The sequence below is a fragment of the Mytilus trossulus genome, chromosome 1, assembly GCF_036588685.1.
Source record: "Mytilus trossulus isolate FHL-02 chromosome 1, PNRI_Mtr1.1.1.hap1, whole genome shotgun sequence".
NCBI classification, from domain to species: domain Eukaryota; kingdom Metazoa; phylum Mollusca; class Bivalvia; order Mytilida; family Mytilidae; genus Mytilus; species Mytilus trossulus.
The window spans coordinates 107,747,321-107,772,999 of NC_086373.1; the positions used below are offsets into that span (position 1 = coordinate 107,747,321).

At 33.1% G+C, this 25,679-nt stretch overlaps 1 protein-coding gene across 1 annotated transcript; it reads left to right on the top strand.

Moving 5' to 3' along the window:
* The first annotated feature begins 207 nt into the window (after positions 1-207).
* On the top strand, positions 208-3,091 carry LOC134696628 (glycoprotein 3-alpha-L-fucosyltransferase A-like). Its single transcript, XM_063558513.1, has 2 exons — positions 208-1,313; positions 2,453-3,091. The coding sequence occupies exons 1-2, from the start codon at positions 289-291 to the stop codon at positions 2,766-2,768; spliced, it is 1,341 nt and encodes a 446-aa protein (XP_063414583.1). The 5' UTR covers positions 208-288; the 3' UTR covers positions 2,769-3,091.
* The last annotated feature ends 22,588 nt before the right edge of the window (positions 3,092-25,679 follow it).

Below are 25,679 nucleotides of genomic sequence, written 5' to 3' on the forward strand. Positions count from 1 at the left end.
TGATTTAGTTTTTAAAATAAAATATAAAAATGTGCAAACTTTATTTCAATTTGTTTTAAAGTCAATATACCTAAGGAAGTAATTTTGTCACCTAATAAGACAAATGATTTGACTTGTTTGCAATCCCCTAGGGGTTATTATTGTATATCATATTAGTTAAGGTCATTACAAATATCCAGGAAGGAACAGACCTATAATGTCCTTAATAACTATAACCATGTATTCTTATACAATATTCTTAGTACTCCCATTTCAAACTAATCTTTGGAAATATATGTACAAATCAACATGCATCCAAAAGATGGTGTGAACTCAATTTTAACCATGGGAAACTTGACAAAATCAAAACCTTTCCAAAGAGTGATTACATTTGTATTTACTGCTATTTTGATAACTGTTGGATTATCTGTGATATTAGATTCACTGAGAATAAAATTCCAGAAAGAAGTTAATTTAAATAAATCTGAGGATGCCAGCTATGATGGGCTGATACTGCACAATTCTAGTAGTGACAATTATGACAAGTCAGGCATGCCATACAATGTTACTGATCTGTTACCTCAAAAAAGAATAAGGAGCCCAAGGTTTGAACCAGTTGATGACAGAATCCATTTACAGATTAGTCATGTACCTAAGTCATATCAGTATGCTTTAGACAACAAGATTGATGTACCAATGAAACTGCTTTATTTTCATGGAAGTGAAAGACAATGGTATTTAAAGGAAGGACAGACATACTTCTTGAAGGAGAAGTGTCCAGTTAATCGTTGCCTAGTGACATATAAACAGTCTGAAGGAAGAACTGCTGACGCTGTGGTATTTTTAAATCCTTTCACACTACCATCGAACCCACCATGGCCTAGGAGGTCTGTAGATCAGATCTGGGCAATGTATTCACTAGAAGCTCCACATAACACTAACTCTGCTTCAGGGTATAGAAACTACTTTAACTGGACAATGACATACAGAAGGGATTCCACCATAACTACACCTTACTTTAAATTTCTATATTACAAACAGCCCTTACCTAAAGAAACAATTGAAACTAACTTAGCCACAGGTAAAACAAAGAAAGTAGCATGGATGGTTTCTAACTGTAACTTAGTAAGAAGTGGACGTATGACGTATGCTAGACAATTAGCCAAATATATCAATATAGATATCTATGGAGCATGTGGAAATAAATCGTGCCGGAAAAGTGATCCAAAGAAATGTTATACGATGATCAAACAAAACTACAAATTCTATCTTGCTTTTGAAAATTCCAAATGTTTAGGATATTACACAGAAAAGTTCTCACAGAATGCTCTTCGGTATGTATTTGTACAAATATATAATATACATTCAACTTGGTTGTGATTTTGTTCACACCATGTTCTGCTTTCATTAATCCAAATCTGGTCCATACCATTGCCGTCTTTGAGATACGTGTACACGCGGTGGCAATTATCAGATTGCTTCAAATGTTAGCATTTCAATTACATATACCAGATATCACAATCACTGTCCCCTTGATACAAAACCTTTACACATCTAACAACTACAAACTCCGCTTCTGGTATTTGATTATGTCAAGTATTCTAGATATACATCAAACCCATAATTCATGATGAAACTAGCTTACAAATATGGTCAAATTATTTAGATTTGATAGATACGTATAATAAAAAAGATGTGATATGATTGCAAATGAGACAACTCTCCACAAGAGACCAAATGATACAGCAATTAACAACTATATTTGTTGTTATAGGTCACTGTAGGTGCCTATTTCAGAATCTAAACCGAGGCTGAGCTCTTTTTGAACATCGTATGATGCAAACATACAGTATACTATAAAGAACATGCACTACTAAGAACAGATCCGTATAAATTCTAGTTTTGTTCACCAGTTGCAACATCTAAAATGGACTTAGAATAGGTGCTCCTATCCAGTTACAGGGGTGAAGATTAGTACCTTTTCCAGCAGGAATTTGATGTTCAGTAGTTGTCGTTTGTTTATATGGTTCATAAGTGTTTCTCGGTTGTTTTTTTTTTATAGATTTAGACCGTTAGTTTTCCCGTTTGGATGGTTTTACACAATTTTTGGGTCCCTTTATAGCTTGCTGTTCGGTGTGAGCCATGGCTCCGTGATGAAGACCGTAGATTGACCGATAATGGTTTACTTTTACAAATTTTGACTTAGATGGCGAGTTGTCTCATTGGCACTCATACCACGACATCTTCTTATAATTATGAAAACTTATGTTAAATTTTCTTTTAAACTGTCATATCCATATGTGTCTTATATATTTGTTTAGGGACCAGCTGAAGGACGCCCCCGTGTGCGGGAATTTCTCGCTGCATTGAAGACCTGTTGGTGACCTTCTGTTGTTGTCTGCTCTATGGTCGAGTTGTTGTCTCTTTGACACATTCCCAATTTTCATTCTTAATTTTATCTTCTCTATTTCAGAAACAACGCCATACCAGTTGTTCTTGGAGTGTCACGTGCTGAAATCAAAGCAGCAGCACCCCCTGGATCCTATATTCACGTGGAGGATTTCGATTCACCGAAACAATTAGCAGATTATTTGCATCGTATAGATAAAGATGACAATTTATTTAATGAATATTTCCGATGGAAACGTTATGGTAAAATGACCAATACAAAAACATGGTGTAGACTTTGTTCCATGCTGCATGAAAAGTCCTTGCCACCCGTTACACAAACAGATATTGACACATGGAGGAGTAAATCGTGTATTGGAGCCAGGAAGTGGGGCTACTAGTTATTTAAAGGCATAAAGGATATAAATGCCGATCCTTGGTTCTTAGGGATATATCCTATTATTGTGTTTACGTAGAGTAAAAATCATATGGAAATTAAGCGGATTTTTCTATCCCCTTTCTGGTTTGAAGAGTCATAGATGGAGTATATTTTATTATATAAAACCTCCAGATAAAGCAGTACTGCAAAAAAAAAAAGAGAGATAGTTTAGGTCTTTTTGGACACAACACTTGCAGAACTCCATAAACATTGTCAGCATTTTAGTTGAAGGGATGTGCATCAATTAGAAGTGCTCAAATGATTAATAAAATACTTTAAATAGAACATTTTGTATCTATTTGATAATCTACTTATAATCCTATTGACTATTTGAAAATTCTGTTTTAAAGAAAAGATTTATCGAACATCGTCATCATACATTTCTTGTAGCAAATGTTAAATTTGTTTCGAAATTAACAAATTATGATGAAGACTAAACAAACTCTCTATGAAAAGCAGGAAACACAAGTGTTTTTTGTTTGTTTCGCTATTCCTCGTCATGATTTTTTTTTAGCGTTTTCAACCAAAAAAAAGTTTTCATCTAATGATTCTCTAATGAATATATATTCAATGACGTAAAAGCAAAATCGCGTACTCGGCCACTCCAGATATCAATAAAATAACGTTGGTAACAAATGAGTCCTGTCGTTAAAAGGAAATCTGGAAAATATACTGTATTATATAGTTTTTGTGAAGTTTTAAACCACGATTGAACTAATTGAATTTGGGGAGCAACACATAGCTATATATTCTATAGAAATTTGGTTTAACGTTTATAGTCTTTCCTGCCTAATTATTCTATCTTTTAAAATTTTGTTGAATGTTAAAAATTATGACAATGTTGTAAGAACCTTAAACGTAACACATGAAACTGATAACTGACTGATTTTCTAATTGTTTTACAAATTTTGTGACAGGAATGCTATTTTCGAGGGGAATTGACGTAAAATATGATCAGTTATTTGATTAGAGTTATCCTTCTTTGATTGTTCAAATGCGTCTAGGGAATATTTCAACATGCTCTTTTTTGTTGTTGTTGGGTTTTTTTTCTGTCTGCATATATGACAGATGCTTTGCATATATACATCTTCTTCATTCAAGTATTCCAATGGTAAGAAGAAGTTAACATACAAACCTCACGGTAAGTGCATTTTAAGTCGACGGCCTTTAAGACAACTAAACTATGTCTTCCTCAATATCAAAGTAGTTTGCAGTAATTCACCTAAATAAAGTTAATGTCTTACAAAGATATTATTGAGTATATTTTTTTAATTATTTTTTCTTTTTCTGTAGACTATGAATTCAGACACGAACTCTTCGTCCCTCTGTATGTTTAATGGTCACAATACTCATTCCTGTTACACTTGAACTAAACTCAATGTCAGCCTATACTTATATTAGATTTATTGTAAAAGAATGTGTACAACATTTATTTTTATATAATTTTAAGTTTCACTGACCTATAAGACGAACATAATCAGCTATGGGGAAGGTAATTCAAATTGCACCATGTTTCCAACTACGAAATAGTTCAACTCTTTACCAGGATTAAAAACCAAAATAAAAGAGTAAAATAACACAAGGTACTGAGTTTTGTATTTAAAAAGAGTGTTGTCAGCCAGTATCTCCATCCAACATACACGACTTAATCCTACAGGACAGCTTCAATGTTGGTGTCTCTCTTGGTGGAATAAATTACTTTTGGAGTGTCAAGAACTCGTTGGAAGTACTTGATAAATTGCATGCTTATATTGGTGATTTTGAATCTGTTCAAAGTTTTGATTTTTCTACCCTGTATACCACATTGCCTCACATTCTCATTAAGAAAAAATTCACACACCTAATTAAAAGGGCATTCAAAAAATCAGAATGTGAATATATATATTCAAACTCTTTTAGGTCATTTTTTAGTAGCAATAAACAAAAAAAACTATGTTAATTGGACATGCTTTGATACTATATATGCCCTTGAATTTTTACTAGATAACATTTTTGTTTCGCTTTGGGGATTCCGTATATCGTCAGATTATCGGAATTCCAATGGGGACTAACTGTGCACCACTTATTGCGGACCTCTTTTTGTATTGTTATGAGTTACAATTTATGACAAAAATAAGCAAAGACCCATCAAAACAACATCTGATGAACAAATTTGATAATACTTTTAGATATTTGGATGATATTATGGCACTCAATAATGACGACTTCAGTATGTATATTAATGAAATTTATCCTGCTGAACTTACTTTAAATAAAGCTAATACTAACAATGACCACTGCCCTTTCCTCGATTTTGATATCTATATCACTAACGGAAAGCTGAATACTAAAATTTATGATAAAAGAGATGATTTTTCATTTCCTATCGTTAATTATCCGTTTTTAGATGGTGACGTTCCCTTGTCACCATCTTACGGTGTTTATATATCTCAACGTGTACGTTTCGCTCGTGTATGTAACAATGTTTTAGATTTTAACGAGAGAAATTTATGTATTACTGAAAAATTATTACACCAGGGTTTTCGATATCACAAACAAGTCAAAACATTTACTAAATTTTATCATCGGTATTTAAAAGACATCATTCGTAAATAAAGTTCAACATGCAGACTTCTTATACGTTCAGGTATTTCACATCCAATTTTTTATGGAAATATTCTTTATAAAGCACAAAGGTGTAAGTATTCACCTCAAAAACTTACAAAACCTTTGAATAGATTTATAATTACGATACTGTTGTCAAGTCATTAAAGATTGCATATTTTGGCGTTAATATTGAGTCACTGATAAGGTCTTTGCGTCGGAACTAAACACATTTATTCTAAAAACAGTTGTTGGCATGATACGGTTTATGTTCTTCTCATATATGTTATGATTGTATGATACTAAACCCCTAACGGGAAGGATTGTGCCTGATGTTCATATGATGAAATCATAATCTTTCAGTCAGTTTAATTGAAATCTGGAGCTGGCATATTAGTTAACTGCTAGTAGTCTGTTGTTATTTATGTATTATTGTCATTTTGTTTATTTTCTTTGGTTACATCTTCTGACATCAGACTCGAACTTCTCTTGAACTGAATTTTAATGTGCGTATTGTTATGCGTTTACTTTTCTACATTGGTTAGAGGTATAGGGGGAGGGTTGAGATATCCCAAACATGTTTAACCCCGCCGCATTTTTGCGCCTGTCCCAAGTCAGGAGCCTCTGGCCTTTGTTAGTCTTGTATTATTTTAATTTTAGTTTCTTGTGTACAATTTGGAAATAAGTATGGCGTTCATTATCACTGAACTAGTATATATTTGTTATGGGGCCAGCTGAAGGACGCCTCCGGGTGCGGTAATTTCTCGCTACATTGAAGACCTGTTGGTGACCTTCTGTTGTTGTTTTTTTTTATTTGGTTGGGTTGTTGTCTCTTTGACACATTCCCCATTTCCATTCTCAATTTTATCTCATGCATACACGAGACAAGTCATGATATTTCTAATATTTATTTCCCTAAAAAGATACTGGAAACTGTAAACTATGACTTATTTTCCTCGGATTGATTGATGGATTGATTGTTGTTTGCTGTTAAAACGTCTTTGGGCAAGTTTCATCCATTTTCAGGATGATAATTTCCTCTTGCACAGAAAAATTTAAACTAGGGCTGATCTCCATGGGAGATAGGAGACACTGTTTTAAATTCATCAATCAGACATTTGAAAAGTCTGGTGATAAAATGATTGTTTCCCTTTCAAATCGAATTCTTTAAAACATAGATTTCTACTACGGAAGCGTATTAGCGCCACACATTTTTTTTTTTTTTTCTTCCTATGTTTGCGTTTAACGCAAACCTTTGCGTTATAACGCAAACATTTGCGTTTAACGCAAACCTTTGCGATATAACGCAAACCTTTGCGTTTAACGCAAACATTTGCGATATAACGCAAACCTTTTGCGTTATAACGCAAACCTTTGCGAAACCTTTGCGTTATAACGCAAAACTTTGCGTTATAACGCAAACATTTGCGATATAACGCAAACCTTTTGCGTTATAACGCAAACCTTTTGCGTTATAACGCAAACCTTTGCGTTATAACGCAAACCTTTGCGATATAACGCAAACCTTTGCGTTATAACGCAAACATCTTTATTTCAATTATTCATTAAGTTTTGTATATATGTCCGTCTGTCATTCATTTCGGATGTGATTTACTAGTAGATAAAAAAAGAAACATACATACAAGGCCAAATCATTATAATAAATATGCATAGGAATAATGGAATAATTGAAGTGCAATTATACATAAATTAAGACTGATTTGTGCATCAGAAAAGTATATAATTTAACAAGAAAATAGATATAGTATATAGTCATATTAAAATTGAAAGATCAAAAATAATGTCATACAATTGTGAAACCTCCAAGTCAAATAGACAAAATGATCTTTCTGCTTTAAAATGAATTATTAATAAGGAAACATGTTTTTTAAATCTCAGAATATGATCAAGATTCTTTGATAGAAAGTCATTGAATTTTCATTTCAATATAATGAAGTATTTTTAAGATGCTTGGGTAGCAATTTGAATAGAGAGAACATAATTTTATTAATGAAACATCTTCATTCTATACATTTATTGCCAAAGGGTAGCTTGTTTGAATGTAACCTACTTTACACAGTTCTCAAACGAGAGCTTACTTTGGAAGTATATTTATATTCGGTTATAGCTATATTAGCAGGGTTGATTTTTTTCTTAGGTATAACCTCAATTTACTCAATTTTCTTTGTAATATATATACTAGTAGTAACTTGGATATCGTTTTTGGGGACCTTATAGTTTGTTGTTTAGTGTGAGCCAATGCTCCGTGTTGAAGACCGTAATTCGGCCTATGATGGTTTACTTTTACGAATAGTGACTTAGATGGAGAGTTTTCTTATTGGCACTCATACCACATCTTCTTATATTATTATGCTCATTATTAGTCATTGATATGATCTAATTATTCAAGTAGTTTACTTTGCAATTACTACAAAGGTGATAAATTTTATTATATCCAGCCTCCTCCATTAATAACTACTGTTTCCTTTGAATCTTAAATAAGAAATAAGATAAAACAAATGTTTGCGTTATATCGCAAAGGTTTGCGTTATAACGCAAAGGTTTGCGTTATATCGCAAAGGTTTGCGTTATATCGCAAAGGTTTGCGTTATAACGCAAAGGTTTGCGTTATAACGGAAAGGTTTGCGTTATATCGCAAAGGTTTGCGTTATAACGCAAAGGTTTGCGTTATAACGCAAAAAAGGTTTGCGTTATAACGCAAAGGTTTGCGTTACAACGCAAAGGTTTGCGTTATAACGCAAAGGTTTGCGTTATATCGCAAAGGTTTGCGTTATAACGCAAATGTTTGCGTTAAACGCAAACATAGGAAGAAAAATAAAAAAAAAAAATGTGTGGCGCTAATACGCTTCCGTAGTTTTCTCGTAGTTATGTTCAAACATATAATACATAAACGTTTTCCAATAGCATGCTTTAAGAGTTACGAGGGGTCTTCGTCAGTGAGAAAGCAACCACACGACCAAAATAACAACGACTATAGTGTCTATAGACATTTTTAAAACCGGTGCATTACGTTTGCGCGCATTACCATTACATTTGCACGCGAAAATCATTATGAACGGCGCAGCTTTTGATTACAATTGCGCGCATTTTTTTTGACAGGTAAACTCAGGTAAAACATTTTAATCCCCAAATGCGCGCAAACGTAGTGCGCCCTTCAAAACAATGTCAAGCTCTCTATTGTCACCGAGACGAAATCGTTGTGAATAATTCAAATAGAAACAAAACAAAACAAAGATCAGTCATTACCACCCAATGCTCTAAATATTGAAAAACAAAAGATATGATATACTACAGCTATACTAGCGATATTCAAAACTTGGATGTTATTGGATTTGAACAAGCTGTCAGTAACTGCGAGTACTCTCAGATCTGAACCTAGTTTTCTTTTTTAGTTAATAAAATTAACGGTACCAATTTTCTTGAACCAGATGCGCATTTCGACAATACATGTGTCTTCAGTGATGCTCGTGTCAAAAATATTTGAAATCCAAAGCTTATATAAAAGATGAAGAGCTATAATCAAAAAGGTCCAAAAAGTATAGCCAAATCCGTGAAAGGAATCAGAGATGAGGTTAAGAGATGAGGGATGCATAAATACCCTGTCACGTGTTTATTGTTAGATGTTTTTTTCTGCCTTGTATATCGATCTGATGAGTTGAGCCTTTTCCCGCTGATTTTGATAGTTTGTTCTTATGTTGTGTTGTTACAGCACTGTCTAATGTTAAAAGGGGATTGAGCGCTCATAAGCATGTTTAACAACGTCACGTGTTTATTGTTAGATGTTTTTTTCAGCCTTGTATCGATCTGATGAGTTGAGCCTTTTCCCGCTGATTTTGATAGTTTGTTCTTATGTTGTGTTGTTACAGCACTGTCTAATGTTAAAAGGGAATTGAGCGCTCATAAACATGTTCAACAACGTCACGTGTTGTATATAGAAATAGGAAGATGTGGTATGAGTGCCAATGAGACAACTCTCCATCCAAGTCACAATTGATATAAAAAAAATCATTATAGGTCAAGGTACGGTCTTCAACACGGAGCCTAGGCTCACACCAGACAGCAAGCTATGAAGGGCCCAAAAAATTACTAGTGTAAAACCATTCAAACGGGATAAACAACGGTCTAATCTATTTTTAAAAATCGAGAAACGAGAAACACTTATGAACCACAAAAACAGACGACAACCACTGAACATCAGATTCCTGAGTAAGGACATTGGAAATCAAACCACATCTTCTTCCTTTTATGATATTAGTACAAGCGCGCGAAAATGTGGTGGGGTCTATCGCTTTTTCTTTTTTTTTCTTTTTTTTTTTATCTTAAGCTTCCCCTTTATCAATCACGACCAGCAGATTAACTTTAATACTGATGATATATTAGATAGATAACAAAACAGTAATATTTGGTATGAAAATCCCCAAACACAAATACAAAAATACCCAGTAATCAGTGACCAATGCGTTAACTAGCGATTGGTGGCTAACTTTCAGCACATATTTTTTTTTTTGTATACTTAGGAAAGTCCCTAATCAAATAGCAAAATCAAAAGCACAAACACATCAAACAAATCGACAAATATTATATTCCTAACATGGTAACATGCATTTTTTTAATGAATAAAATGGTGGATTTAACCTGGTTTTATAGCTAGCTAAACCTCTTACTTGTATGACAGTCGCAAGAAATTCCATTGCATTAACAAGTCAATGATGTGTGAACAAAACAAACAGACATACCAGGTAAAAATGTTAATAATAGGGGTACAGCAGTCAACATTGTGTTGTTATCTTAATCACTCTAAAACACACACAAATGTATTAACAAACATTAATCGTTACAAAATAAAACAATGATGGGATGTATATGTAAAGAGTAACATCATATGTAAGGAAAAAAACACAAAACAAGAATATTAGCTAAAAATTAAAGACAAGAATACAGAAATTATAATAGAACAATAACACAATGACGGGCTGCATAAGTACATGGCCACGTCATGTGTTTATGAAAAAACGCAAAAAGGCATATTGACAAAGCATATTAGCAAAAATATAAAAATTATAATAAAACAATAACGAGATGTATAAGTACACAGCCACGTGAAATGGATACCACCTACCGACCTTGCTAGAGCTGTGTAGCAAGTCTAGGTCGTTCAAAACTTCCATCATCTGGATACCACCAAAAACAAACTCCCATCATCTGGATACCACCAAAAACAGAATAAACTGCAAAGGAAACAGCCATACAGATTATTGAAAGAAAACACGTTATTAAGATGATAAACTAATTTGAGTATAACACAGAACAACACGGACACAATTGAAATTAAAAGAAGAAAAAAAAATTATTGTAAGGAAGAGAGTCTAGAGCCAAAAAAAATGTCCTGCTCACTAGTACTTGTATAGAATCGCAGCAAATTATTCTAAAAAAAAAAAAAGCACACGGGGAGGGATCCGCTATCTATATAAAGGTAACATTTTTGAAATTAAGATTTCAATTCTATGTTTGTCTGTTAACTTCAAAATATATTAATTGTAGGGAAGTTTTAGCTCACTAATAAAGGCAATTATATCGCGATCATCATATTTCTTTTTCGTTAAATGTTCCTGTTTTTCTTGGCCAATATTTGTTGTTTCCGTTTGAGTATGTACAAAAAAGTATAAGCGTATGTTAAATGGACGTAAATAATTTGAAATGTCGAGAGAAAGTGCATGCAATACGTCAGATGTTTAATCCAAATATCCTTTTGGAAAATACAAACATGCAGTTTTATTTGATATATATTTGTAAAATTGATTGTCTAATTACTGATTCTTGAAAGAGGAGAATTCAGCGTCGGCCATTCTTGTCATGCGATTTAATGATCCAAATACAAAGAGCGTAGAAAAAAAGTTAGATGATCTCGATAATGGTGCATATGTCAATGATTTTTCTTAATTTCCTCTATTGTCTCAAAATACAATCGCAGGTGTTCTTTGGCCGGAGTTCATGTGCCGCAAATGTCTTGCACGTGCGTCTGACACGCGCAATCGGGAATGATTGAGAATGCATCCATATTTGTTCATTAAAATAAATTTTTAGATTGCGTTTCTCTCACAACTAACACAGGTGCACAGGAAGAAAGTTAGATTAAAAAATAAAATCGTGTTTGCTTACGTTCAGATCTTCCGGCAAATTTATGCATATTTATAATACCCTTATGGCGAATTAACATTACCATCCTGTCACGAAGTTCTATTCACAAGGAAGAAAAAACAATGGGGAAGATTTACATTTATTTAGAAGAATGACTACTACAGAATTTAAGCACAAGTTTACAAATGACTACTAAAGGCCTTCATTTGAAATGTGTCCACTCATCATGTAATGTCGTTCTATTTCTATTGAGTGTCATCATATTGCTATTTTGATGTGATTTAGTTTATAATACTGTATCGCTTACTAATAGAATCAAACACCAACCGAAAGGGTTGCAGTCACTAGAACTAATTGCTGATGTTGCTATAACTCAGTTAAGGTGGCATCACTCTTGAGTAAAAAGCGAACAAATGCTTTGTTTTCTTGTTCGAAGGAAAGCTTTCAATATTTAATTCTCATCATTGCAGAATACTTTGTAGGGCTTAGATACAATCCCCACAGATGGTCTGCTAGATTATAAAAACAAAAGATCCGAAGCGACATCTGTATTCTATCCGCGCTAACGTCAAAATTAATGAAGTATTGTCATGACTTCACCAAGAGGGAATAAGCAGACAAACAAGAACATTTGGTCACCAGAAGTCCTATTTGTCTATCATATGGCATAAATTGATACAGACAATAGAATCGATATCCCTGATCAAACATTTATGTAACTTGTGTATTGACATATACCTGTGGCACCTGCAGTCCACTAATTAACACATGTATATATAATTGATTTGGTTCTGTACAGGTGCAGGAATTGTCAAAGATAGAAAACCAACAATCAATTACGTAAATACTTAATGACTAACTTTGTGTTGCTGGAGCCAGAAAGACATCAATTTATTTACCAAGTCCATTTAGACTGATTACAAAACTTCAGCGTTTTCTCCAGCGGGCAGTTCTCGTCAATATGTAAATAATACGATCTGCAAACGATATTTGTATTAACAATGGTTACAAGGATGGCAAACATAATGAATGCAATTGATGTCGAATTTGTAGTTTTATCTAAAATTTCATTAATTTTCAAATTTATTTTGGCTTGTCTGCAGTTAACGTTAAAGTCAGATGCATTGAGAGAAAACTCAGTCATTAAACAACAAAACCAGACACAAATTGTATAAAATGAACAAAAAGTTTTAACAAAAACTTGTTGTTTTCCCATTTCTACGGATGACTGTTCATACAATACAACATACAATAAGTAAACTGCATTTAATGATGATATAAACATTATTTTAAAGAGTTAAAAGTTTACTTTTTGTGTATGTTGTCAGAAAATTTATACTTTTCACCATGTTCTAAAGGACTTACAAATACATTTATTATTTTCCTATCATGAACACATAGTGTTTTGATCCTGTAATTCAGCACTTTATGGTTTAGTTGTTAAAAATCCTGAATGTTCAATGATTTTTTGAACGCGGACCGCGAAGAGGACCCCAAAAAGAAATATTCACATTACTGTGGCAATCATTACTTGTGTGCTCAATATAGAAGCGGAGTAACAGCAGACTTTATCAGTACTAGTATAACTACAGCAAATATTCATTTGTGTACTTATTATTTGTACAATAGTTGTATGATGAAATAAACTAATGAACTTCAACAGTTTTACACATATAACTATAGAAAAATATGAAAATATGTGGTATGAGTGCCAATGAGACAACTCTCCGTCCAGTCACAATTTGTAAAAGTCAAACCTTGAATAATGAAATAATTTATCAAGTCCTGATAGATAAGAAAGGGAGGGTGCAATATCTGACGATTTCGATCTTTTGATTACGTTCACGAACATCTTCCACTTCAGTTTTACATAGAGAGCATCATCGGTTTGCTAAATCTAATTTTCTATGGCTGTCATTTCAATTATCAAACTACTATTCCTTATTCTGAGTTTTTGTGGAATTTTTTCCTGCATTGTTCACACTTATTCGATTTGACAAACATAATTTCATTAAAATCGCAAGTTCTTACGACTTTTGTACATAACGAAATATAACATATGTTCAGTTTTCCCACTAAGATTTCCTTATAAATTTAACTCAATATTTGCATTTCGCACATTTAAGTTTAACATGTGGGAGAACAATAATACAAATTTCTTTAGAAATATATTCTGCAATTGGTAAAACAATTTAAATATTTAAAATAATCGATTTAAATCCGAAACACCTGTATACCTGTGTAATTAATGTCCAATCACCTTTAAGTAAACACTTGAACCTTTTCTCAAGAGTTTTATCATATTCATTGCCATCATTTGAAGAAACTCGACTTGAACCTTGTTAAACCAAGAATGGACTTGATGAATTTGACAGCTCAATCAAGCATGAAATATAGAAATAACACCTTACACCTGCAGATATTACCAATTATTCACAAATAATTCTTAAAGTAATATTATCTCCTAATTAGATGTGGAATTATGCGTCAACTCAAATGAATGAAATTTAAACACTTCACACCAATTTTCTTAAATGGCTTTCCATTCTGTAGAAATTAGCCCCTATTGTGGCGAAGTTACAAAGTATCTGAGACATAGACCTCATGTTAACTATATGAGTCCTTTGGATTACATCAACTTTTAGTGATAATCTGTTCTAATTATCTTAATTAAATCTGCTATGTCACATTTGACATAATCTTCGGTAAGAATACAGTTACACCTTGTAGTAATAGGAAGGTGTTTTTATAAAAGTGCAAATGAAGAAGGAATTCAAAAGAAGAACTTAAAAAGTGCTGCTTAGAATTGGCAGACAGATTATATATTTATAGATATATTTTTACATATATGACACACGTTACCCCATCGAATTACATTGAGTTATACAGTGCTAACCCAACTCCCCAAAAAAACACGAAAAAATATCGTCTGGGATTAAGCTTATACCAATGAGATAAACAAGGCGATAGAAATGTTCGTTCTCCCCTCTGCTAGTTTTGAAATCCTGCTTCAATTACATCGTTGCAACACACCAGGCTCTGCACTTTGCCAAATCGTACTATTTAGATTGAAATATAGCTCAGCGGGTTCATCTAAGGCAGTAATACAGCTACATGATGTATGGTGGCAGTGGTGTTTGTGGTAAAAACATTTGACTTTTCCGCACTTTACACAAGTATTCCCCATTCCAAACTAAAAGACAATTTGAAAGAATTGGTATTACTTTGTTTCATTAAAAACAATGGCGAACGTAGATACAAATATCTTGTCTTAGGAGGGATAAATTATACTTTGTAAAGAATCACTCTTAGGAATAAAGATAAGAAGTTAGCAATATCCTTAAACTTTACGTTCGCTATATATACAGATGATGTTTCTTCACTAAATAATACAAAATTTGGTGCCTATGTTGAACGAATCTATCCCATATAGATAAAGGATTCTAAAGATACAGTTAAGTCTGCCTCTTATCTTGACTTATATCTAGAAATTGACAATGAGGGTCGGTTGAAACAAAACTTTACGACAAAAGAGATGATATCAGCTTCCCATTTGTGAACTTTCAATTTCTATGTAGAAACATTCCAACAGCGCCTTCATACGGGGTATATATCTCCCAATTGATACCCGGGCTTGTATTTCCTCCTATCATGATTTCCTTGATAGAGGATTAATGCGCACAAGGAAGCTATTAAACCAAGAGTTCTAAATGGTGCAGTTGAAATCATTCCTTCGTTAGTTTTACGGACGCCATGACGAGTTGGTTGACAGTTATGGAATAAACGTTTCACAGATGATTTCGGATATGTTTCTCATGTTACTATAATACCCTTCCTTTTTCACAAATGTGACCTACCGAATTAGATTATTTACAGGATTTGTAATAACATAAACGACACGACAGGTGCCATGCAAATATGGAGCAGGATCTACTTACCCTTCCAGAGCACCTAAGATCACCCTAGGTTTTGGCGGGGGTCGTGTTGCTTAGTCTTAAGTTTTCTATGTTGTGTCTTCTGTACTTTTATTTGTCTGTTTGTCTTTATATTCTTAGCCATGCATGGCGTTGTCATTTTATTTTCAATCTATGAGTTTGACAGTCCCTCTTGTGTTTTGGTCCCTCTTTTACAAATCAGCTGATATTTTGTCTATTATTTATTTATTCATATAACATTCGAAGATTGATTCACTGATTGGTATTTAACGCCACTTTCAACAATAATTTTGTAATATTTCTTGGGAGTCAGGTTTTATTGGTGAGAGAACCAACGACCGTGGACCGAAAATTAGCAATCATAGTCAAGATTGGAGTCGAGTGCGAAATAAAGATATATGATATGATTGTAAGGGAGACAACCATGCATAAGAGACAAATGAATAGAGCTGTAAATAATGTCAAACAATTATATCTGTTTTACATATGTAAAAAAGGAAATAAAAGTTAGACCTAAATGAGAGAACAACATTAACGTTACAAAAATCAAAAGACATATAGAGGTTAACATACACATACGTGTCAGTAAGGATACATGTTCATTTTTTTGCATTTGATGGACTTTTTATTGTTGTTATAGTTGTAATCATTGATGTTTATAGTTTAAAAATTCTCTTATAACTTCTATACATAGACTTACTAAATTTAAAATGAGCATTAATTAAACAAGATCCTGTCTCTCACGGTATCAACATTTACTCTGAACATTACTTTCATGATGTGATATACAGTCACTTATATTAGACTGTGTAATGTATGATATCAGCATGCTTAAGGAACCGGTACGTTATTTAGTGTTTTTTGTTTGTTTTCAGTGTCAAATTTGTTTTTTTGTTATTGTTTTCTCGAAAGGTTTGTTTCACATTTGTCTTGCCAGGGCCTAATTAATAGCTAACAATGGTGTTGTTTTGGGTTGTTTTTTTGCTGAAGTGCGTACGTTGACAATTATTAAAGTTGCTTGCATCTATGTGGTCACAAAGGGGTATAGGGTGTTTTTGTTACACATTTGTTAACGTGTTGTTGATTCTTCTCGACACCAAGCACGGTAAAGGTAAAGACCCGACAAAAGACATTGATGTAAACACGATGACTATCTTTTTCAATCAATATTGCACATTTGAAATGAACACTCATATTTTTATTTTAAGTCCATATTTAAACCATTATACAATATATATCAGATTAGCACAGCTTGTAGTAAGGGTATGATTATCATAGTTTAACAAGTCGGCAAGTAGAGGGGCACAGTATGTTCCCATTGGAATGCCGACAGGCGTTCATCACCATAATTCTGATTTCTTTTTTTACTACCGTAATTTACTACAATTGCCAGTTTCATTGAAATAGAGTTTCTAAAACTGACGGACTTCTAAAGATGTGGTAACATAGACTCTCCCGATCGGCACCCATATACTCTGGTTGCATCTGTTGGCGCCATAAATATATAGCCATGTTCGTTGAAATGTTAAATGTGTAAACATAATGGCATGCCCTTTTCACGTTGGAGAAACATTTGAGGCATTATTTTGTGGTTCAAGCTTTACAATCCTAGCAATCCCGTTTTTTAAAAGTACTCTAAATGTCCAATTCTCTACCAATGAACCTTCATGAAATATTTGTCACTGAATTTATGCAAACAGCAATAAAAAAAAATTCAACTAAACGACCTGACAGTTACGACGGATGACGGACGACGAACATCAAGCGATTATTGAAAATTGAAGCACCAATTTGTGGTGAATCTCACTCCCCTATATTTTGAAAAATCTTTTAGGTTCTTGAGATCTTGAATTTTTCGAACAATTTGAAATTCTTATAAATGAAGCACACTTTGATAAAATACCTGCTTTTATTATTGTATCAGAGGGCTGTTTGTTAAAAGTGTGTCATACATTCATGGCATTGGAAAGTGATCGTTAGAGAAACTTAAGAACCAAAAGTCACGCTACAACCAGCATTAGTGTGCATACCCGAGACTATCGGGCAGTAAATATTAGTCACGCTACAACCAGCATTAGTGTGCATACCCGAGACTATCGGGCAGTAAATATTAGTCACGCTACAACCAGCATTAGTGTGCATACCCGAGACTATCAGGCAGTAAATATTAGTCACGCTACAACCAGCATTAGTGTGCATACCCGAGACTATCGGGCAGTAAATATTAGTCACGCTACAACCAGCATTAGTGTGCATACCCGAGACTATCAGGCAGTAAATATTAGTCACGCTACAACCAGCATTAGTGTGCATACCCGAGACTATCGGGCAGTAAATATTAGTCACGCTACAACCAGCATTAGTGTGCATACCCGAGACTATCGGGCAGTAAATATTAGTCACGCTACAACCAGCATTAGTGTGCATACCCGAGACTATCAGGCAGTAAATATTAGTCACGCTACAACCAGCATTAGTGTGCATACCCGAGACTATCGGGCAGTAAATATTAGTCACGCTACAACCAGCATTAGTGTGCATACCCGAGACTATCAGGCAGTAAATATTAGATCGATTGTTTCGATAATGCCTCATTTATTCCTAGAATGACAATCAATATATGACAACATCCCATTATACAGGTGATGTTTGACAAACAATAATATTTATACAATTGTTTCATTATAGATTTATCGTGATGAGATCTGGTAATTGTTTTCTACAGATCAAAGGAACACCTTACAGGTGACGTTCGCCTCATCAAGTCATCAATATTCAAAAAAATAATCACGTGCGAATGATAATCAAAGAATAAAAGATAATCACACAGTTATGAATATATCAATCAAAAAGATAATACGCTATGCGGATGATATCGCGTTATAATTGGGAAGAATGGCTGTTTTCTACGATGGCCGAGATTATAATTATTCCCTGAAGGAAAAACAATACAAGTTGAATAGTACAAAGAAAAAGATTGTACATTTATCTACTTCTCACTAGGAAGTAAATACCAAAGTATATGGATATTTTGCAACACAAAATGCTTGAAATAAATATGTACAAAAGTATATATAAAATTAATTTTGCGCGCTGAAGCATTTGAAAAACATTGACCTGAAGAGTTAGATACACCGTTGTGCCAATCTTTTCATTATGTTAGTAATTACGCCATAACCATATTGATAATGGAAAAGATTAATATTAATGAACCAATATTTTGTCGATAATATAACCGTCTCTTATATTTATCATATCTTTGTGAACACATTCTATAGTATACTTGTAATACAAGTATTCGAAAAGCATATATCTTTCATCACGATTCTACCACATCGGTCATTTTCTATATTTTTGTGCATGATTCATTGGAAAGCTTTTTTTTTTAAAATAAAATGATCCCTTCGATGTAGATCGAATAACATATGAAATACATAATAAAACTTCAAATGTAGAATCTAAAGTTAACTGGGTGCATTATGGACTTTCTCATTGTTGAAGGCCGTACGATGACTTTTATAGCTGTTGATTTCTGTGTCATTTTGGTCTCTTGTGGAGAGTTGTCTCATTGGCAATCATACCACATCTTTTTTTTTTATATTCTATATCATTTGGACTCTTGGCGAGAATTGTTTCATTGGTAATCCTTTACCACATCATCTTATTTTTATATTCAAAACAACAACAATTGATACACATCTGTCGAAACCATGAGAAAAATGATAAAGTAAACTAAAAATATTTATTTGAATTGTACAATTGGGAGAACACCATTCACATTACTAGCTGAAATCTAATCCTTCAAACTATATCTCAATTAGATGGAACCCAAATCGTGGAAATATTTATTGTCAATATTAGAAGAATAAATTGGTAGAACATTGGCATAGAACATTAGTGATTACAACTGAGAGAGTAATACCAGTAGGATGTTTCCACTCGGCTTCAGAGAGATTCAAATTAACGTATTGCCACATAAGGACATTCATAACGGCTTCTGAGAACAATTTCATTTTCATCAATCATGAAAAATCAATAGTAGCATGGTGGTATGAGAGATTCCGACACTGATGTTGTCACAGAAATTCTAATTAAATGCTCCTTGTAATGCTTCTCTCCACCAGAATGGCTTTAATCACGTTCTTCCACGACTGCTGTGATTGATCTTAGTATCCATCTTAGAGAATGCGAGTTGGAAAGTGTATAACTAGAAATCGATCGAATGTATAGTGAAAACTTGGATGCGATTTGTTATATTTAAAAATGTTTTTCATGTTTTTGATGATAGTCCTTATGTGTGATGGAATCTTAGAACAATGATATCAGCAGTTCCAAAACTTATCCCTGTCCTGGGAGTTGTATTTGTACATGAACAGTATCATAATCCACTTAGTGTAATATCCTTTTATCAATTCGTCATTGACCAAAATTCCCAATTTCCCATTCAAATATGATAGTATATCTTAAACTGCACGAGTTTTCTCTTGGCTTATTAGCAGGGAAACAATCGGATATATATTCTTTATAATATTGCGTACCATCAAGTAATATCATAATATATAGGTACAACAACCCAAACCAAGGAGGAACTCTTTTATCTAATTATTTACTTATTTATGTATTGTATACGTGTAAAATTTGTGTGATTTTTTTAAATTTTTGGTTTGTCTTTTTGTAGTTTTGTTTGTTAGTTTTTTTAGTTTAAGTGTATTTGTTTTTAGTTTTGTTTGGAATTTGGAGTCTATATTTTTTTGTCTGTATAATGCAAAAAGAATTCACAAATCGTCAAACGCAGAAAGATGGTATATTGTCAAACTAGTGAAGGCTTGGTAACTTTTATTAGTTGTCCTTTTGTCATATATACTATAGTGTTGTCCTGATAACTCCATATGAGTTGATAATAACAGTGTTCAAATGGTAACTTTTTTTTACATACAATCGTTGGGTTGGTATCTGCTATTAATTTTTTTACACACTGTAGTGTTGGTGCATGCACTATATAGTGTTACTTTGTTATCTTATATTGGTTGCCCTTTTGACACACTATATATAGTGTTAGTTTGTTATTTTATATTGGTTGCCCTTTTGACACACTATAGTGTTAGTTTGTTATCTTATATTGGCTGTCCTTTTGACACACTATATTGTGTTAGTTTGTTATCTTACATTGGCCGTTTAACACACCATAGTTTTCATCTAAGTAACTTCTGTTAGTTGTTCTTTCAGCACACTAGTTGGACAGTAGTCACTTTTATTTGTCGCCGTTTAACACGCCATAGTTTTCATCTTTGTAACTTCTGTTAGTTTTTCTTTCAGCGTTTTAGTTGGATAATGGTAACTTTTATTTGTCGCCGTTTAACACACCATAGTTTTCATCTAAGTAACTCCTGTTAGTTGTTCTTTCAGCACACTAGTTGGATAGTGGTAACTTTTATTTGTCGCCGTTTAACACACCATAGTTTTCATTTAAGTAACTTCTGTTAGTTGTCCTTTCGGCATACTAATGGTCTTCTGGTAACTTCCATTGGTCGCTCCTTATCACAATACAGTAACTTCGTTCAAAATACACTACATAACTATTAAATTTTATTTTTCATTTTCATTGCTTGGCCACCGCTTGATGTCAAATTTTAATTGGTCTCACATAGAAAAAGATACAGAACAGATTTCTTTCAGAAAACGTACGAAGCTTAAGATCATCAACCATTTTTCAGTTTTCTAGATGAAATTATTGACGAGCCGAATACTTGTGGTTTAACATTGGTATAGCTGTATCCCTATTTTGACAATTTTTACTTAAAAAATGTATGTATGTTTGTTTTGTTAACGCATCATTGTCTGTCTAATGGAATTCGATGCGACTGTCATAAAAGTGAGAGTTTTAGTTAGCTATAAAACCAGTTTCAATCTACCATTTTCTACATAAGAAAATGCCTATACCAAGTTATCCATTCGTTTGGTGTGTTTTGTCTTTTGATTTTGCCATTTGATTAGGGACTTTCCGTTTTGAATTTTCCTCCGTTCGAGTGTCTTTGTGATTTTACTTTTTATCAGACTGTACATGTACAGTATGTTGAGTTTGTTTGTGTGTATTTATTGTTGTACGTGGTTTTCTTCTGGCTGGATGGTTAATTTTGAAAAATTCACATATTCATAAAAATCCACATATGACTTTATCAACTTCCATCAGCTTCTACGGAAATAGGTTTTGATACAAGTCAAACGGGTGACAAACCGGCAACTGTATTTGTTGTGATAAAACTTTTCATTTTCCTGTTTGTTCTAACTTCCCCCTATTGCGCAGATGGTCTTCCTGAATGAAAAACAAAGCATGTATATATCCAAGGTTAAACTATGATAGTCATACCCTTACTGCAAGCTTTGCTAATCTGATATATATTGTATAATGGTTTAAATATGGACTTAAAATAAAAATATGAGTGTTCATTTCAAATGTGCAATATTGATTGAAAAGGATAGTCTATCGTGTTTACATCAATGTCTTTTGTCGGGTCTTTACCTTTACCGTGCTTGGTGTCGAGAAGAATCAACAACACGTTAACAAATGTGTAACAAAAATACCCTTTACCCCTTTGAGCGGGTTACACCCTATACCCCTTTTCCCATTTGTGGGATTAAACCGACTAATGGAATTAGATTCCTTTTTAAGGGGTCTGTCTGTTCTGAAAATTGTGGGAAGAAGTGAATGAATGGTAATATTTTTTTTCATATTTTCCCAATGATTTTTACTCTTGTTAATGGTATTAACGATTATTGTGCTATTGAAGAAGCAATTTACATTTGCATGGATTCCCACCAAACAGCTGTCACGAAATACAGCATTCTATTTATCTTGAAACAACCGGAAAGTTTGTCGATTGAAAAATGTTGAACCACTATAAAATTATGGTAAACTGAAAAAAACGTACGTAAAATCGTTATTTGTTGTAGAATTCCCAGGACATAATTCTAAGCAATTCTGCAGGTGTTTCCTGCGTGTGGGAAAATCGATCGTTCATTATAGCAATCTTTATCAAGCCAATAAGCCTTATACAGTATATAATGGCAATATATTGTTACCACTTCTACTCATTAGATGTTAGTAGTTTCATTTCTTTTAATCTAGTTTTCCAGTAATTCGACATCTTCCTTTTTTGTTCTTTGTTCTGTGTCCAATTTCCTGCAAAATTGTTTGTAAATTCGAAATATTGATGGAATTAATTGCGAGTAATTGTATAACACGTGACCACGGTTCCTGTGAAACACGACCATTAATGGATTCTATCGTTTTTTATGAGAATTCTCTACATTTCGGTATCCAATATAAGATTTTTTTGAAACTGCTGAAAAGCATCATTAAAAAATCATCAACTCATATTACTTGAGATGTGCATTGTAATGAATTTTTATAAGTATTGTTTTGTGTTTTCATTCCGGCTGTCAACTAGTTGATGCATGATAATTTATGTTTTATCTTGACAATGTCTTCGGGATTCTTTGAAACAATAATAGCATTAAAAGATTTACTTTAAGAAAGGTGAATTTGATTATAAAATTGAGAATGGAAATGGGGAATGTGTCAAAGAGACAACAATCCGACCATAGAAAAAAAACAACAGCAGAAGGTCACTAACAGGTCTTCAATATAGCGAGAAATTCCCGCACCCGGAGGCGTCCAACAAAGACCAGAGGCTCCTGACTTGGGACAGGTGCAAAAATGCGGCGGGGTTAAACATGTTTATGAGATCTCAACCCTCCCCCTTTACCTCTAGCCAGTGTAGAAAAGTAAATGCATAGAAACGTGGCACGCTACTGGTGTTACTTTGGTGAAATAACGGACAAGACACATTCATCTTGTTAATTTTTAAACAAAAACAATGATATTATAAAGTGTTGTATATCATTTTAAAGCTTTTAAACTCTTCTTTCAGATAATTGCAATTTTGTATATGTAACAGACCATTTTCATTAATCAAAACTCAATAAAACCTTTATTTTGCAACATGATTTCCTTGTCCCGCGTTACACTTTTAGGTTTGTGAAATTCTGAATACCGTAAAATACATGTGATTTTTTTTACCAAACGATATAAAAGTTTGTCTAGAACAAGCAATTTATCAGTGGGCAATGACGTAATGTCGATTTTTATCTCTCGAAAAGACGGAAATATAACAAAAAGGGATCAAGATGATACAAATTATGTGTCCCATGCACGAAAGGTTGCCGTAATTTTTTTTAAATTGTCCCAAAAAAGAGAATTCCAGAGCAATCCCCATGTCGAAAGTAAATAATTCTTATACTAATATTTTGTACAAAGATCACACTTTCGCCTCATGCAATAAACAGGAATTTTTTAAAAACAAATTCTTTTTACTCGAGTTGATTAGCAATGTCCGACATTTTGTCCCCTTCGAACAATATTAAACGTAGGGTAACGTTTTCTGTTTTTTTCATGATGTTTAGTTCATACAGTGCCATTTGCTACATAAAAAACTTTATAATAGATAAAAGTACAAACATTTATCTCTATTTTGATATTAAATTCCCATTAATTAAATCTAATATACGAGATATCAAATAAAACTAAAATGTCCGATACAATGTCCCCACATACGATTTTGACGTTATTTAATGAAATATGCTGCTAACGTTCCGTCTAGTTGTCATGCTTGCGGTTTTCACAGACGATTTGGAATAAGACTATTTTATTTTGTTTCTTAATAAGGAACAATACGCACATTTAAAATTCAATTCAAGAGAAGTCCGAGTCTGATGTGAGAAGATGTAATCAAAGAAAATAAACAAAATGACAATGATACATAAATAACAACAGACTACCAGCAGTTAACTGACATGCCAGCTCCAGATTTCAATTAAACTGATTGAAAGATTATGATTTCATCATATGAATATCAGGCACAATCCTTCCCGTTAGGGGTTTAGTATCATACCATCATAACATATATGAGAAGAACATATAACCCTAGTCATGCCAACAACTGGTTTTTGAATAAATGTGTTTTGTTCCGATGCAAAGACCCTATAAGTGAATCGATATTAACGCCAAAATAAGCAATCTTTAATGACCTGACAACAGTATCGTAACTATATCCTTCTTGATAAGTCTATTTAAAGGTTTTGTTAGTTTCTGAGGTGAATACTGACATTTTTGTGCTTTATAAAGAATATTTCCATAAAAAAATGGATGTGAAATACTTGAACGTATAAGAAGTCTGCATGTTGAGCTATATTAACTATTAGGTAATATCATCCAAATATCTAAAAGTATTATTAAATTTGTTTATGAGATGTACTTTCGATGGGTCTTGGCTGATTTTTGTCATAAATTTTGTCCCAAACGTATAAGAAGTCTGCATGTTGAGCTATAATTTACGATTGGGTTCACCTTACGATTGATGTCCTTATACCGATGATAAAATTTAGTAAATGTTTTGACTAGTTTGTGATATCGAAATCCCTGGTGTAATAATTTTTCAGTAATACATAAATTTCTCTCGTTAAAATCTAAAACATTGTTAAATACACTCTCTCATAATTCTTAATAGAATGCCACTTGTATATGTTTTTGTATCTAAGCTAATGATATTTTACTGTTAGTTTTAACATACAATATGTTTTATAAATGTTATCCAATATTTCATGTTATACGCAATGTTTTATATGTTTATTGGAATGTATAATGCTATACAAGTGGTGAGACTTTAATAAACATATTGAATCTTGAATCCTACACGAGCGAATCGTACAAGTTGAGATATATAAACACCGTAAGATGGTGACAATGGAACGTCACCATCTAAAAATGGATAATTAACGATAGGAAAGGAAAAATCATCTCTTTTATCATAATTTTAGTATTAAGCTTTCCGTTAGTGATATATATATCAAGATCGAGGAAAGGGCAGGGTTCATTGTTAGTATTAGCTTTATTTAAAGTAAGTTCAACTGGATAAATTTCTTTACTATACATACTGAAGTCGTCATTATTGAGAGACAAAATATCATCCAAATATCTAAAAGTATTATTAAATTTGTTTATGAGATGTTCTTTCGATGGGTCTTGGCTGATTTTTGTCATAAATTGTAACTCATAGCAATACAAAAACAGGTCCGCAATAAGTGGTGCACAGTTAGTCCCCATTGGAATTATGATAACCTGACGATGTATATACGGA

Bases quoted from the DNA above. Each gene is read 5' to 3' on its own strand.
- LOC134696628 (XM_063558513.1), top strand. From the start codon at position 289: ATGCATCCAAAAGATGGTGTGAACTCAATTTTAACCATGGGAAACTTG. The intron at 1,314-2,452 runs GTATGTATTTGT...TCTCTATTTCAG, and splicing joins TTCTCACAGAATGCTCTTCG to AAACAACGCCATACCAGTTG.